Raw genomic sequence first — 16,989 nt, forward strand, 5'->3', positions numbered from 1 at the left:
TTTACTTTATTTATGAATTGAAAAGTTATGTACAACCTGTTAGTGTACAAAATACTGTCCTGCTGTTGTTAAATATATTTCATTGGAACTGACAGCTTTGTTAGCTAAACATGTGAGTTTTCAGCTCTCTGGAGTTAAAAACTACCCAACTACTAAAAATTCCTAGGTATGCATATTTAATAAAATACAAGTAACATTGAAATGGTTAATTAAATAAAACCCTTTTATTCTAATTGAAAGTTTCTTTGTAAAAGGTCTTTTACAATAAAAATTTCTACAAAATACAATGCCTTGTTTGTTGCAGGGTTTTTGCATTCTCTTTATTTTACGTTAAGCCCATACGTTAAACTAAAGAATTTTATACAAGTTGGATTTCTGAACCAAAATTGTATTATTTTGTTAAAAGTGATTTGGGAAATTAACCTGTAAAGCTCATTTTTTTTTTATTAATTTTGGTTTTCTAGATATCGCCTAAGTTTTTATTGAAATTTTATTAAGCTTTCTATTAATACCTACCACCAAAATCTAAATAAAGACATATTTTAATTATCTTGAATACAACCACAAACCACATTCTAAAGATTGATTTCTATACATAAGAATACTGTGGTACTATTTTTTAGTAATATAAATTTATTAGTATTTTTCCTTTTATATTAGCTATTTTACCCATTAAAAATATATTAATAGGTTATTCGTACTCACCTTCATTTAATAAAATGAATTCCATTTTTAAAGTAAGATAAATATATCTGATACCAAAAATTTGTAAAAAGCATTTTAACTATTTTAAGTGTCAATATGCCCTAATGATTCCATCAGCCTCTAAAGAGATAGATCTATAGATATGTTTCCTATTTTTAGAGCAGAATAAAATCTTATAGTAATTCAATTTTACGGGGAAAAAATAGCATTATGTTTCTAATCTTAAAATATTACACTTCCTCCATTTATTTTCAAACAAAAATATAAAAATAAATCTATAAATACATATGGTATGAAACTATAAAGTAGTAAGTCGTATCGATATATAAGTTTACCTGAAATGAACGTACATCATCTTTAATTTAGGGGTAATACATGAATAAACCGACTTTTTCATAAATAAAAATTATCATTTATCACAGCAGTTTATTATGACAAAAATATAAAAATAGAAACATTTTTTCTGGCAATATTTACAAATCAGAATGAACTCCACTATCGAAAAATGCCTTCACTTTAAGAGCTGCTTTTGCAGGGAGTAATCTGTAAAAAAAGAGTGAACGAGATATTGTAATCTGAAGAAGTTATATTAATAAGTACCTTGTTAAATGATTAACTTTTAATAAATAACTAGGTATAGTACATTCCATAACACCAGTTCTTTGGGCGTACATAATTTTTTCAGCTACAGTTTTAGGATCTAGTAAATTTAACATCTTTTCAAACTTGACGTATGGTTTTTTACATAAACCTGTGTTGACCATAAACGGACATATTGTGGTTGTTTTTATTTGATTGTATGGGTTCCAGTTCAACTCATCCATTAAAGCTTCCATGTAGCCCCTAACAGCAAACTTTGAAGCTGTGTATGGTACCAAGTTCGGTATTCCTACAACACCAGCTATTGATGAAAGAGATACTATATGACCATGGTTATTCTTCTTCATTGCTGGTAGAAATGCTTCAAGTGTCTAAAATAAACATCAATAAGTTTCTTGTCATATCGTGTACAGTATTTTGAGTTGCAATTAGATGTAATATGTATACTAGAGCTTATCCAATACAGCTTGCTAATTTGTGGCAGCTCACTTTGAAATGAATAAGGTGTGTATAAATAACCAACAGACTACATCGGTTTTATTATTGTCTATGCAACACACTGTAAATTAAGACATATTGTCTTAGACAGTTTTACTACAGCCACTAAAATTCATATTGGAAAACTTAAAATTTAATGGTGATACTCTTGGTATCCCATCCTTCACAGATACAAATAGGCCTTCTGTGATAGCGGTATTACATGAGTTCGATGAGTGACTTTCCTTTTCCTATTTCACCATTAACCCTTGGTGACTCAGGTAACTAGGACCTGCGGGGGTGCGGGGACAAGCAAAAAAAAATGCGCTTAACATATTAGACAAATCTGATGTTACGATTCGGGGTAATATTATATAATACCTGTGACATTGCCTCTAATCACACCTATTTAACCTACGCGTTAAGTTTTTAATGTAACTAATTACCCAAAAATGCGCTAAAACATTAATATCGGTGATTTTTCTAATCTCAGCTTCGGTGTGCTTTTCTAAAGGATGTGTAGGCATGATTCCAGCGTTATTTATTAAAATAGTCACATCTCCAACTTCTTGTTTCACTTTTTCTGCAACTGATAGTACGTTTTGTCGATCAGATACATCACATCTGAAAAAGTAACAAATATAGAAGTTCTTGACTTTGACAATGACGGATGATTTTGAATTATTTATTTATTTAAATATAAAAAATTGTTTCTAAAACAGTTCTTTTTTGTTCTAAAGAACTATTTATATTGTAGATTTAGCTTTTAACATGGGCTTGAAGTAAGTCTCTTATTGCTTTACTGCAAGAATTTCACTGATAAACATAGTAAAGCTTGCATTTCAGCACTTCTACGCCTACTATGAGACGTTGTTTTCATTTGACCAAAAGAAGCTCTATTCCTATATAGTTCCTTGAGATCAACAGGTTAATGGTTAATACTATGAGTTAATACATTGAATTAGCCAAAGACAGAGATATATGATGTGTTATTACATTTTTATTTTTAATTGAGATAACCGGTATTTGACCATCTGTAGACGGTTGCATTTTATTTAAAACGGGAAAATAATAAAATTAATATACAAAGTAGTGCTAATTATTTACTTCAATATGTTTTCAGATTCTAATAGTTAAATACCCTTGAGGCCAGCGGAATTTTTTTAATAATAATAGTTTAAAAAATATAATTTTCTCCATTTTTTCAGTTAAATAATTATTGAGTTTTTCGATATGTACGCATTTTATTCAGATAAGTACCGTATGATCGAAAAAAAACGGCGTCCAGTTGACTGGGAAATGACGATCGCTGACATTTCCCATATAATTTTACATACAAAATGACAGCGATCTTCATTTCATAGCCATCGCTGACGCCGTTTTTATTCGATCATACGGTATTATTCCTATATTATAAGTCTATCCTCAACAATCAATATCTAATTAATTATTTTGAGATGGAAATATTTATATCTATCAAACAGGTTTACCTTGTTTATTTGGTAATATGACTCTTGTTTTTATTAATCGTCTGTGAAAATCTGGTTTTTATAATCAATTTATTTAAAATCTTTGGCTAAGGGTACAGTATTTTTTTTAGTAATTATCGCAAATACAAGAAAGCGACTCTCAAGCAGTAAGATTCCTATTAGACATGTATCAATCCAACAAAAAATCGATACATCTATATGCAGATAAATACTGGCAGTTCTCTTAAAAAGAACTTTACTATAAATACACACTTATACAAAAACTACAGAGAATTCAAACACTAAACAAAACATTATTCTTACAAGGAGAAAGTGATATTGGAGTATTAGATCATTAGATCTAGAACATTTTATGTGCACCTAATTTCATGGTTAAAAAATCTCAATTAAAGTACTAGAAATATAAGTACTGGCTTACGTATAAGTATGTGCTTTTGGTCCTCCACTTTTCTCAATAAGTTTAGCAGTTTCTTCATTGCCTTTCTGGTTTACATCCCATAAAACAAGTGTGCATCCTTCAGATGCATATTGAAGCGCTATTTCTCTACCTATTCCATGACCTGCCCCGGTGACCTACAAGATGGACGAAATTTCAGTTTTTTAGTTGTAAAGAGGTTTACAAGAAAGTCGAAAATGTGATTTTGAATCCAAAAATTTTAGATGAATCCTGAATTTACTCAATTACATCCAACTTTGACTACTTAATATTTTTATTATTTTCAGACTTATCGTTTATGAGGTAAAATATAATTATAATTCAGACATTTCTATAGATCCAATATATATCAAATTTATTTCTGAAAATAAAATGAAAGAACTACAAAATAATTAAACAAGCATTTCCTTTTCCTATAAATTTTAATCATATTACTATACTCCTTAGGTATTTAATAATTATAAATCTACAGGGTTGTTCACCACATACGACACGGAGTATTGTAACTAAACGATTAGATTATTACAAATTGTAAGTTTTGGGTTCGTTGAAGGACTATTAGAGCTACAATTTAAAAATATTTTTACAAGATACAGTGTCCCAAATAGGTAAAAAATATTATAGTTGTATTTTTTTTAATTGAACACCCTGTATATTATTCTATTTTTAGATTCTACGATTGAAATAAAGGTAAATTTGATTAAGGTTTATCACACCTAAACCTTACCGTTTTTGAAATATTTTCAATTTTATGAAATTACAGTAAAAAATTTAAGGCTTTATATCTCCAAGGGTATCAGAGTTTTTAATACTAAATATTTACTGAAAATTATTTATTGATCAGATATTGTGTTGCAATAATAAAAATTTTACTACCTTATAGAGAGTGTCCAAAAATTTATATTAAATAATTACTAGCTTTAAACGGCAATAACTTGTTTAATTTAAATAGAACACCCTATATATTTTACGTGAATCAGATGCACAATGTAATTGTCTATCAAATTGTATTGTTCCATTTTTTACCCACCTCTTCAAGTTTTCATAGAAAATGCATTTTCTTATAATTTAGACCTTTATGTTAATATGATTAAATTTATATCTCCGAAACTAAAGTCCCAAAAAAATTCGTAATATATCTAGAAATTCATTTAACCACTAGTAGTTATAAAAAGCATTTTTGGTAAACTCTGTCTCTAATACTTTCTGAAAAATAAAATTAATTTTCTTAAAAAGGTCCGATTAAATTAATATCTCCGAAACTAAAGTTCCAAGAAATGTCGTAATATATCTACAAATTCATTTACCCACTAGTAGATATAAAAAGCATTTTTGGTAAACTCTGTCTCAAATAGTTTCTGAAAAATAAAATTAATTTTTTAAAAAGGTCCGATTAAATTTATATCTCCGAAACTAAAGTTCCAAAAAAATTCGTAATATATCTAGAAATTCATTTACCCACTAGTAGTTATAAAAAGCATTTTTGGTAAACTCTGTCTCTAATAGTTTCTGAAAAATAAAATTAATTTTTTTAAAAAGGTCCGACATTTTAGCTTATTTTTAAAGATATAACAAATTTTCAAAGGGTACAGATACTAATATTGTCGATAAATCTAGTTCGCTTATTTAATTAAAAAATAAAAAAACTATTTAAATATTTTTTGTTAAAGAGGACCAATTAATATGATCCCAGTATTCAAACTACATTATTTGACTGTTTACGTTGTAGTAATAATTGCTCCAAATACTAAAAAACTGAATTTTGTGTGTGTATTAGACAGTGTGGTAAAAAGCAACACCTTATAGATTTTACTTCATTTATTAACGAATGTTTATTTATAAAAACACACGTTCATTTTTATGACTTATTATTATATTGATTTCTGAGCCAAATCCACATTCATTTAGAATAATGTTTTAATTAAAACAATTTATAAGTATGTAATTAACTAATTTTTGGTGTTTTTGGTAGGAAATAATGATGGTATATTTAATTGGTATACTCTTTTATAAATATTTAAATAGTTTATTTTGTATGCCAATGGGCTTGCAATATTTACCACCTGTACATTTTGTACATATTATGGTGCTATAAAAAAATCTGAAATGTCAATATTCCATGGGTATAGTGATAAATGAGGCCTAAATTATAAAAAAATGCATTTTCTACGAAAACTTGAAGAGATGGTTAAAAAATGGTATAATAAAATTTGATAGACAATTACATTGTGCATCTGATTTACGTAAAATATATAGGGTGTTCCATTTAAATTAAACAAGTTATTGCCGTTTAAAGCTAGTAATTATTTAATATAAATTTTTGGACACTCTGTATAAGGTAGTAAATTTTTTATTATTGCAACACAATATCTGATCAATAAATAATCTTCAGTAAATATTTGGTATTAAAAACTTTGATACCCTGGGAGAAATAAAGCCTTAAATTTTTTACTGCAATTTCATAAAATTGAAAATATTTCAAAAACGGTAAGGTTTAAGTGTGATAAACATTAATCAAATTTACCTTTATTTCAATCGTAGAATCCAAAAATAGAATAATATACAGGGTGTTCCATTTAAAAAAATATAACTATAATATTTTTTACTTATTTGGGACACTCTGTATCTTGTAAAAATATTTTTAAATTGTAGCTCTAATTGACCTTCAACGAACCCAAAACTTACAAATTGTGAAAATCTAATCGTTTAGCTACAATACTCCGTGTCGTATGTGGTGAACAACCCTGTATATTAATATACCTATAAATATGGAAATATAAAACTGCATTTTCTTTTAATAATAAAATCCTATATTTTGTAAGCAATTTTTGATAAATAATATACCCACTATAAAATTAATATGCAAATTAATATATGTGTTTTACATTTACTAATTATTGTTTGAGAACAACAGGTTTTTAGGATGGTACTTTTTTTAATTACATCCCAAAAATATAATGTTGATTTTTATATTTGAAGCTTTCCTGAGCTGCTGATTTAATAAGAAATTAAAAAATATCTGACTATTTCACCCACATACATTATTCATTGCCTTTTGATTTCTACAAATATAAGTTCATAATTAAATAAATATTGGTGATGTATTATAGTGTCTAGAAAAACATTATTATACCATGTTGTTTATTGTTACTAATATACAAGGCTAATATATTACACTATAATATGGATCCAGAGGTTTGAAAAAAAATAAACTTCATAAAAACTTCGAGTTCCAATTAAGTGATGATTTTTGTTTATTTTGCTAGAAAAATTTTACATTATACATTTTTTATCAGTTTAAGGAGATACATAAGAAACAAAAATGTTAGGTACATAGATTTTATTTTCTAATATTAAGTAATTTTAGTAGCCTTGGCATATTCAGAGCGAGGTATTTTCAATTTAAATAGGCATCTTTATGAAATTTCACACTCGGTATTCCAACCGTAGGTTTTTATTATCTGTGTGCAGTTTATGTTAGGGTATTAATTACATAGCTTTACAAATGTTAGATAATATGATCACTTATTGTATAGACGCGGAATATTTAATTACAAATTAAATATTAAGAATTTGTAAATTTGTGATGAGAAATTATTAAAAATTGATGAAATTGAAATGCGGTTTATGTGATTTGCAATGAGGACAAAAAAAGAAAATTCCTTACCAAAACTAGCTCCTCTTTAACGGGCTCGGGGTCAACTGGTTTAAAAAGTCTAAAAGTTGCTTCAATTATGTAATAAAACACTTGCACAATTAATATAACAAAATCTAAAACAACAGGTGCTACGTCCAATATCTGTTGTTGTAGACTCCTGAAAAAATAATGATTTCTGAACCATGGTAATGATGTATCGATTGGAGAATTATTAGGAAATTAGAATGCTTCGTTAGTTTATTTTTTAAAATAAAAAAATCACAAATATTGATTCAAAATATTGGTCCAAAATTGTCTCTAAAAAATGTAATTTGTTTTCCTTATGTCACCATAAAGTAAAATTTTCAAAAAGGTTGAATATTTTCTTCACATAGAAAAATTTATATAAAAAAACTTTTCTTAAAAAAAGATTAAAAATGATTTTGTAAAATTCATTTACACTTTGTTTATAATTAAATAAAAAAAATTATTAATCCAATACCTAATTTAAATAAAAGAATAAAATTATACACATAAATATGTATATAATTTGTAAATTCCATTAAATATATAACCATTAAGTAATAGAACAATCAAATATTAATTCTTATAGTAATATTTAAGTGTAAACTATGCATCATTTTAAATTGTCAAGCTGATTTTGTGAAGAGAAAACAATTAAAAGTTTAATTGAAATTAAAAGAGGAAATCAATTATTCTTTTTTATATAGTAACAAAACAATGAATGTTGTTATATGGATGGTAATATAGATAGGGAGGACAGTGATGTTAAAAATAAATTAATGAATTCATTAATCGAGCAATTTGTAATAAAAAAATAAAACTGAGTGCATTGGTGTGTTGTATGTGCCAGATTGAGCAATGAGAGCGAAATTGTTCGACTATTATGTGTCTGGACTATGTATATGTAAACTTACCGTTTTGTTTGTTGACGATTTTCGGTTTTTATCTCCATGTTTACTTATTTACGCACAGATTCGAACTGAGTAAAAGCGCGAATAATATTTATACGTCTGCGTGGATTCTGTTGAAGTTCGCGATACAACGGTTGTCGACCTAGGGATGGGACTATCGTTACCGCGATATCACAAAAATACTGAGAATTTTTATCACTATCGTTATCAGTATCAGATAAACTTAACATAACACCAACGATAACACTTAAAAATGATTATATCTCACAGCAACAGACCCGGCCGCTATATATGAAATATTCAGTGAATAGTGAATATAAGTTTTTTATAATATATAATTTTTTTCTAAAACAAATATCAGAAATGCCTATATAGTATATCTAGTATTTTAGACAACATGAAACTACACGTATTCATTATATCCAAAAAACATTGGTCTAATAACAATGCCAATAGTCAGTGCTGATTGGCCCTAAAAGGCATACGGGCGAATCATTGATAAGGGCACATTATTACCTAACCACCAAGGGATAAAAGGAAATAAATAAATATATGAGTAATTAGATATTTTTGTTTTCTTGTGGAGGCTATGCCCACCTTGCTTCAGAACTCACGAGGCGCTAGTGATAATAATAATAATAAAAAATAATATAATACATTATTAAAAAGCAACTTTAACTCCCATAAAATATACAGGGTAAGTCTTAAGTGCAAAGATAAATAATCTCGATACACACACACACACCACACACACACAAAGAAACATAATATTTTCTCTTTATCGTTTTTCAAATCTTCCGTTCGACAAAAAGTCTAAAATAACCGATAAGTTATTTTACTTCGAAAAAAAAAATGATTTTTTGCTTAAGTTTTGGGAACCACTGGATCATTTCTGGGTTTTCTTCCTTGTAAATTTAATATATGTACTACCTATGTTGTCATATTCCTAAGAAATGATGTGTTTTAACTAAAAGTAAAAAGAAATCCCAAAAATTTTTCAAAAAATTTTTCGCGAAAAAAACTCATAGGCGTGTTTCTGGGATTGAAAAATACTACCCCTTAAAATATTTGCACTTATTTAAGGCTCACCCAGGTTTTATATTTTTTTTACAGAGTGGCTTCTGGTATTTAAATTATTATATTTTTTCTGCTATAATAATTTGAATAATTATCGATTTTATCTTTATCGATTATATTATTGTCGACTAAATGTCCATCCCTAGTTGTTGCTTTTTTATTTTTAAAGAGTAGATTATGGATCTCGTACTCTCTCCAACAAGGTCTGGGCTTATATCACTCTAATTTTTTTCAATGATGAAAACCAGTTTCTTCTTATTTTGCGTGAATGATTCGAATTGGCGTAATTTCATTTGAATTCCTCTAACTTTTTTTATTAAAATTTCCGCTCCCAGCGTTAAGTGATTTGAAAATTAAACAATATATATGGTAGAACATTAATTAATATATTTTTAATAATTTCAAAAACATATCTGAAAATAACTCTATATTTTTATTTTCTCCTGTTGATAAAAAAACTTCTCAATGCCGTCAGAAAATAATTGCCAAACCACATCAGCGTCTTATAATGAATAGGTATTATAGTTCATTATGTTTTATTAACATTTCATAACTTAAGTAATAATGAAAAAAATAAGTTCAATAATTTATAAAATAATTTGTGGAAATTAGATTATGAATTCTAATAAAGTTATAACCACCACAATTTAAAAAAAATCGTTTATTCATCTCTATTGAAAGAAAAATATAGTGGGCAATGTTTACATCCATATATGTTTAAATCATTTGGAATTTTATAATAACCAATAGGTATAATCCTTTTGACAATTACTTTTGAAGATATTTTTTCACACATAAATATATAAATGCAACATACAAAATGCGTTCCTATACAAAAACGACGTCACATTAGGCATAGAAATACATTTTTATTTGGAGCTATACTGTGTCGCTGAAGTTCTTAACAATACATAGATCTAACTTAATTTTGAGGTATTAGAAATTAGAATAAGTCCCTTGTATAAATGTGCTCTATAAATTGACTACGATATAAAAATATTAATTCTTTCTAAAAAAAGGGAGTATTTTAAAAACTATTTAAGTATATATTTTTATAATGTAGTAAAAATATTTAACAAGGACAGGTCGATGTTATTTCTAAGATCACATGGTTTAAAATTTATTGAGTCCCAATCTAACAAATTACGAAATTACAATACCATTCTCAGTTTTCATATCTAGGTAAAATAGTTTTGCATTTTTTGTATAATGTGATATGTTTTACAATGAATTTGAAATACTTGTTTCTTATCAATTATAAATATTTTTGATCATTCCAAAGTTAAATTCGTATTGTAAAGCAGACGATGTAACTATATATAAAATTACTGTAATTAACTTAATGTCATATAATTCGCTAGTCAATTAGTCACAATTCAATTACATATCAATTATATCTTTTCAAGGTTCAAGTACACATACACATGTACCTAAATCTATTTATAATCGTATAAAAAGAAAAAACAATATTAGATAGAAACATAATGAGCGATTTTTATTTTTCGTCTTTATAACCTAAGGTTAATACATGAAGAATGAAAGGCACTCTCACATTCTGTATCTACTCGACACCAGCAAAGAGAAATTTTCAGATAATCTAAACAAAATTATTATTACTTCATCTTAAAGGGCCGCTTAAATGTCAATCAATGTTATAAGTACATTATATAATCAAAAAAACTTATTCATACAACATACATATCAATCATTCTAAAAAGTTGGTGAATTAGATCAAAATAAAACACTAATATAGGGAAAATAATTGTTTATTAATACAAAAGTTAAATATCTAAACATTAATAAAGCACATCTGCCAAATGTAACAATGTTAGAAACACATACATATATTAAATATAAACTAACATAAATAAATGCAAAACAACTAATAATAATGACTGGTAATTTAGATGTCATTTTGCGACACTATTTTAAAGGTCAATCCATTCTCGTTTAGTTGCTTAACTAGGGAAGTTTTGGCAAAGGTTGCACCAGGTGGATAAATTCCTCCCCTAAAAATATAATTGGCACTAAATTTTAAATGATAGATACTCAGAATTAACTTGATATTTTTGATCCAGCGTATAAAAGACCTATATACATGGTACGCCAAAAAGTAACAAATGGAAATATTTTTTATTATTGGGTTAATAGAAGTTAATGAGGAACCTCACTTTGTGAATATACAGAGTGAGCCTTAAATAAGTGCAAATATTTTCAAGGCTGGTACATCTCGATAAAAGAAACATATTTTCTCTTTACCGTTTTTCCAATAACTCCAAAATAACCGAGATATTTTACTTTGAAAATTTCCAAAAAAAAAATATTTTTTGCTTACATTTTGAGAACCGCTGGATATTTTCTGTTTTTTTTTTCTTGTAAATTTAATATACTACCTATGTTGCCATATTATGAAGATTATTATTTAATTTTTGGGTCGAAACGACGTTGGATACCTACGTTGGCTAGCAGCCTAATTTAGTACAAACTGCAACGTTGTTTAAAATCCTAATTCACAGAAATACAAAACTATAATAATATGGCGTCTAAGTCGCGTTTTATCCTAAATTGGGATAATTATAGTAAAAATTATTATTTTTATGATTTAGTTAGAGACATATGCCAGATGGCAGTAAAGGAAAACAAAACAAAAGTATTTAAGTGTGGAGGATGTTTGAAGATCATAATTATTGATACACTAACCAACTCTGCAACTCGTTACCCAAGGCAAAAAAGTTAAACGCAAACAACTTTATTGATAAATGTATTGTTTCTACTTTGAAAAATACTAATGGGAGTTAAAATTTAACAAGTTTTAAAAAAATTATTGAATTTTTTTTTTTTTTTTAGTAAAATGAGAATAATTATTTATTTGCAGTCGAAAAAAAAATTGTTTCCACGTGTTGTTTAGGGTCAAATATTTCAAGTTAATGTATTCAAAAAGTAGGAATTGCTATTTCAGGAACGAAACATTTTCTTATTTCACAACATGGCGGCTTTCACTTTGTTGTTTTAGAGATTAAGATGGAGTACAGGGCCATGTAAGTCAAATATTAAAAATGGTTCCAGCAAAAGTTTCCCAATTATGACGGGTGATGGCGCTGATCGTCAAAATTTTTGTACAGGGATTTTGCTTACCGATAATACGACGTGAGCTACGACCAGACCAGGACCAATCAGAATGATCAGTCTTTCTTGGACATTTGCCACGGAAGTGTGTGTTAATTTCTGTTGTGATAAGTGTGGTTGTGTTTGCAGTTTGATTTTTCGGTTTTGATATTATGTTAAAATTAATTTTGAAGTATTGTATTTGTTTGTATGTAATAGTACTTTTTTTAGTTCTATGATCTGATATGTTATGATTTGTTAATGTTTGTTTAACAATGTTATACCAAAGAGGTTATACTTAATATATCAATTTGCATAGCCTAACTTTTTTATCAATAAACTTTGTAGATTTTCAGATTATTTAATTCCTTTTGTTTCCGTTTGTAATTTTATTTTTAAGACATATTATGTGATTGTTTCACATAATATGTTTTAAAAATAAAATTGCAAATAGCGAATAAAAATAATTAAAATAAGAAAGTGTATTTTACAATTCCCCCCGGCCCCGCACCCTTTTGGCTAACCTATAAATGTCAGCTTTGTCGAGAGATGGCGTTACTAAAATGGAACCGATTTATTACAAGGAACCTGGGCTTCTTTTTCGTTAGTATATTCTGTGATGGAGTAGTTCGAGTAGTCGCATACTGGACTAATAAAGTCGGAGTTCAGCCTTAACAGGTAGTATACTAGTCGCAAGATTGCCTAATATAGTCATCCTAGAGGCTAGCTTGTGCCGCCCTCTATATTCTAAATAAACGAGGGAGTGGATAAAGTATCGGTAATATGTCGATGTATATTTAAATTTAGTTTTATATGTGCCTTTCTTACGTCCCATTTTAATTAAGTTTTTTATAAAAACAAAAACAGCACTGAACTGTCTGACTGAACAGAACAATGAAGTGAAAATTTAAGATTTAAGGTTATGGTTCAATACAGTTGCAAAAAGGTAGTGGCCCGACGTCCTACCAACGTAAGAATAAGGAAATCTAAACAACGTTGGAATTAGTAAAACAGACGACGTTTTCATAACGTTGGAATAGGTCCTGAAAGTGACGTCGGAAAACTCTTTATTGCCCAACATTGTAAATACGTTGTCCGAATCACCTAAAGATCACTTTAGCAAAAAAGGTTACAAGACAACGTTTATTAGACGTCGCAGAAGCGTTTACTTTGTTGTAGTACTAGTTCAACGTCGGCACAACGTTACAACAATGTTTACATTTATTTTAATACCCAAGGTACGGAGCTAACTATTTTTTGTAACTAATCCAACGTTGTGTTTAGTAAACATGTCGCAAGTCGTGAAAATGCTACTTGGGTATGTCCAAAAAATTTTGCACACTAAAACTATATATGAATATGTGTTAAATGGGCATCAGTCATGAAATATGTTTTGAGAAGTCACTTGGCATCTGATGCTTTTATATGAAACTTTTTATATGAATATTTTGCGCGCTATAATAACATTGTCAATGTCAGGCCCTTTTAATAAGGAACTGTAGTATATAATTAATGTAGGATTACAAAAAAAATTACAACTCCAAAATTACTGAATGGTGACTGATGACCATTTAACAAATCAAAATTCATATGTACAAATTAATCTCCGCCTACACCTTTCTCATTATCTAAAGCATTACCTGCCATTATTTGGTAATTTCTCTTTTTCAGTCAAAATAATAATACCGGCCAAAGTTAAGAGAAGACAAGTTGATCCATATCCTGGATTTTGGCCTTTTACTTGACCTACTATCTGACGATCAACTGGAGTTACATACTGATCATCTTTATTTGCCAATTTTTCTTTCCATCCTAAAATAGAAAAATTTATAGAGATCTAACAGTGGAGCACCCTGTGTGATCGTATACCTTCTCCATAAAAATCAATGCTGAACCATGTATTTTGAATTGTTTCCTCTTTTGGTTGTTCTTTACTAAAAAATCCCCCACTGAATAGTTCTGGATAATTGAGAAGCAACTTGCGACCAAAACTAAAGCGAGATAGAATCGCAAATATAACTGCATAGAAAAGGATACCAATTAAGGCTAGGGTAGATGACACAGTAAAGTAAGTTCCGACCTAAGAAAATGGCTTATTAGTAATCTAAGATAAATATACTTCATATCTATAATAACCTACCTGAACAGGACGTTGATTTTCATAGTGATAGAAATAATTCTGTGATCTTCGAATAACAGATTGATCTGAGCCTAAAAATGGCAGGACCCAACCATTGGCATGCTCTGATTTATGAGGGTAGAGCTTTACTTTCAGTTTTGGGGAAAAGGATGGTACCTTTTTTAGTTTTTCAAAAAGTTTTGACCTAACAGTCTTTAATTTATGTTGATTTTCCAAGCCATGTACTGCACTGTCCCAAGTCCCATAATTGATCAATGGCCCTTTATTGTATATAATATGATTGAATATAATTATTATTAGCAGTTTGCATACATATTTCTTATAAAATAACTAAGTAAACAGCACGACACACTTAATACTGGTATGTTCTATTTTAATATGGAACTCAAAGAAATTAAATTAAGATATAATAATACTGTCTCTCTACAGATATGTTCCTTCTTTTTGTATAGTTTATAAAAGTGGTTTTAATTCAATTATAGAGGTTGGAACATATTGTGTTATAACAGCAAAATAACTGGCAACTATAATATTTGCTACAATACACTAAAAAACGTAGGTACTTTATTTTATACTGTTGAAATTATTGTTTTTGTTTAATATAAAGTGTTTATAGGAAATTTGTAATATTTAAAGCATGAGCCAAAACTGTGAAACGATCTCAAGAAATCATGAAAAAAAAAGTGTTTATAATGGTTTATATACAAATGCCATGTGTCTATATAAGCACTGAGATGACGTAAAGAGCCGAATAGACGCAATTATACCGGTAGTATGTGTATCATGGTAAACAGGTTCAAAATAAATTAACATAAAAAAATAGATAATATTTTAATCACTTATTAAAATGAAGTAATTTTAAGATAACAAAAAATAACCTTTGCAATGAGGTCCAATGAATAAAATATTCCTTGTGCATGAAATTTTACCTTTAACATCACCCTCTGTCCAACCTCTGAGATACGTTTCAACGGAATTTAAGGTTCCTTCAAAGTTTTGTTGCACAAATGCAACACCCAGATCAGATGGAATACTGTCTAAACCACAGGCACTGATAGCATAAACGCCTTTTTCGACAGCCGCTTCGTGATGTTCGAGTTGAACCTTTTCCATATATTCTGGTTCACCACTCACGTCAACGTGGTGGGCACCAGCCTCAATACAAGCCTTTACCACAGGTTCTCCAAAAAAGCGATAAGGACCACAACAGTTAATTACTAATTTGGCTTTCTTTGCCATGTTTACTATGGAATCTTTATCCTGAATATCAGCAGTAATGATAGGTATGGAATCAAAATTATCCCCTGCAGATTTATATTATTTACCTTTTAGCATAAAAAAGACATTTATTTCTTACCATTTTTTTCTCCTAGTTCTTTCAGTGTTTTTTTAAGTTTTTCTTCTGATCTACCTGCAACTCCCCAACTTAAATTCCTACCGTTTGCCTTTGATAATTTTGCAACATAGGGAATACAGTGAAGCCCTGTAAAACCAGTTGCACCAAAAATAACTATATCTAAACGATTAGCCATAGCGCTGCAATAAAATGTTAAAGTTAAATATATGTATATGTTTACAGTTGTTTATAGTGAGTAGCTATTTTAACTATTAGGAGTGAGTCAGTAGTTCTAAAAATAAATATAATTACATTACTTGCATTACAAAGTTTACACGCAATCTGAACCTTTTATAGAAAAATATAAAACTGAATTTAACATATAAAAAATTAGTACTTTAAACCCACGTAGGTTCTACACCTACAAAAACAAATAAAATTGTTTGCAGTCGTAATGTTTTTATATAAATATGAAGTACCTATAGACTAAAAAACAGGAAATAATTTTATATAAATCTCGTTTTAAAACTACTTACCTAATTTAAAACACTTTCTATACTACAACAATTTCTAAAGGATACAGAATAAAATCTGGTAGTATATACTGACAACTAATCATTCATAAATCGATAAATTACACCTGTTTCGTCCCTCGCACGAGCTGATGGAATAAATGAATGAAAAACATTGAGTGGGGATTAAAAGAGCTCATCTTAAACAGACCAATAGGAATGCTTTAAGGAATGCGGGTTTGTAACGTCATCTAGTGTCGCTTAACCCTACAACTAACGCTTTTTAGGATATCTGGGGTCGAACTCTGTAACTAAATAGCTGTAGCAATCTAAATAGCGATCTGTAGCGACCTCTTTCCTTGTCTACGGTAGCGACAAAGAATATTATTATAAGGATATTAGGATCACAGATTAGGATATTATAATTTTGTAGCGATTATGGAGTGTAGAGGTAGCAACAACCTCTACACTCTACACCATAGTAGCAATGAAGAATACCTTGTGAAGAATACTGTCCTTGGCTGTAGAAACAGAAACTA

The 16,989-nt window shown here is 28.6% G+C and overlaps 2 protein-coding genes across 2 annotated transcripts; both read right to left on the minus strand.

Annotated features, from left to right (window-relative positions):
- Positions 1-1,100: 1,100 nt before the first annotated feature.
- LOC115876653 (estradiol 17-beta-dehydrogenase 11) lies at positions 1,101-8,448 on the minus strand. Its single transcript, XM_030892508.1, has 6 exons — positions 8,284-8,448; positions 7,376-7,523; positions 3,691-3,845; positions 2,229-2,406; positions 1,306-1,676; positions 1,101-1,248 (listed from the first exon to the last, which is right to left on the minus strand). Exons 1-6 carry the CDS (start codon positions 8,319-8,321, stop codon positions 1,179-1,181), a joined length of 960 nt encoding a protein of 319 aa, XP_030748368.1. The 5' UTR covers positions 8,322-8,448; the 3' UTR covers positions 1,101-1,178.
- Positions 8,449-11,107: 2,659 nt separating this feature from the next.
- On the minus strand, positions 11,108-16,631 carry LOC115876655 (saccharopine dehydrogenase-like oxidoreductase). The gene is made up of 7 exons (XM_030892510.1): positions 16,475-16,631; positions 15,960-16,138; positions 15,532-15,906; positions 14,603-14,862; positions 14,332-14,542; positions 14,103-14,274; positions 11,108-11,366 (listed from the first exon to the last, which is right to left on the minus strand). Exons 2-7 carry the CDS (start codon positions 16,132-16,134, stop codon positions 11,261-11,263), a joined length of 1,299 nt encoding a protein of 432 aa, XP_030748370.1. The 5' UTR covers positions 16,135-16,138; positions 16,475-16,631; the 3' UTR covers positions 11,108-11,260.
- Positions 16,632-16,989: the final 358 nt, after the last annotated feature.

Source organism: Sitophilus oryzae, unplaced genomic scaffold, assembly GCF_002938485.1.
Source record: "Sitophilus oryzae breed Bouriz unplaced genomic scaffold, Soryzae_2.0 scaffold_1440_pilon_pilon, whole genome shotgun sequence".
NCBI classification, from domain to species: Eukaryota; Metazoa; Arthropoda; class Insecta; order Coleoptera; family Curculionidae; genus Sitophilus; species Sitophilus oryzae.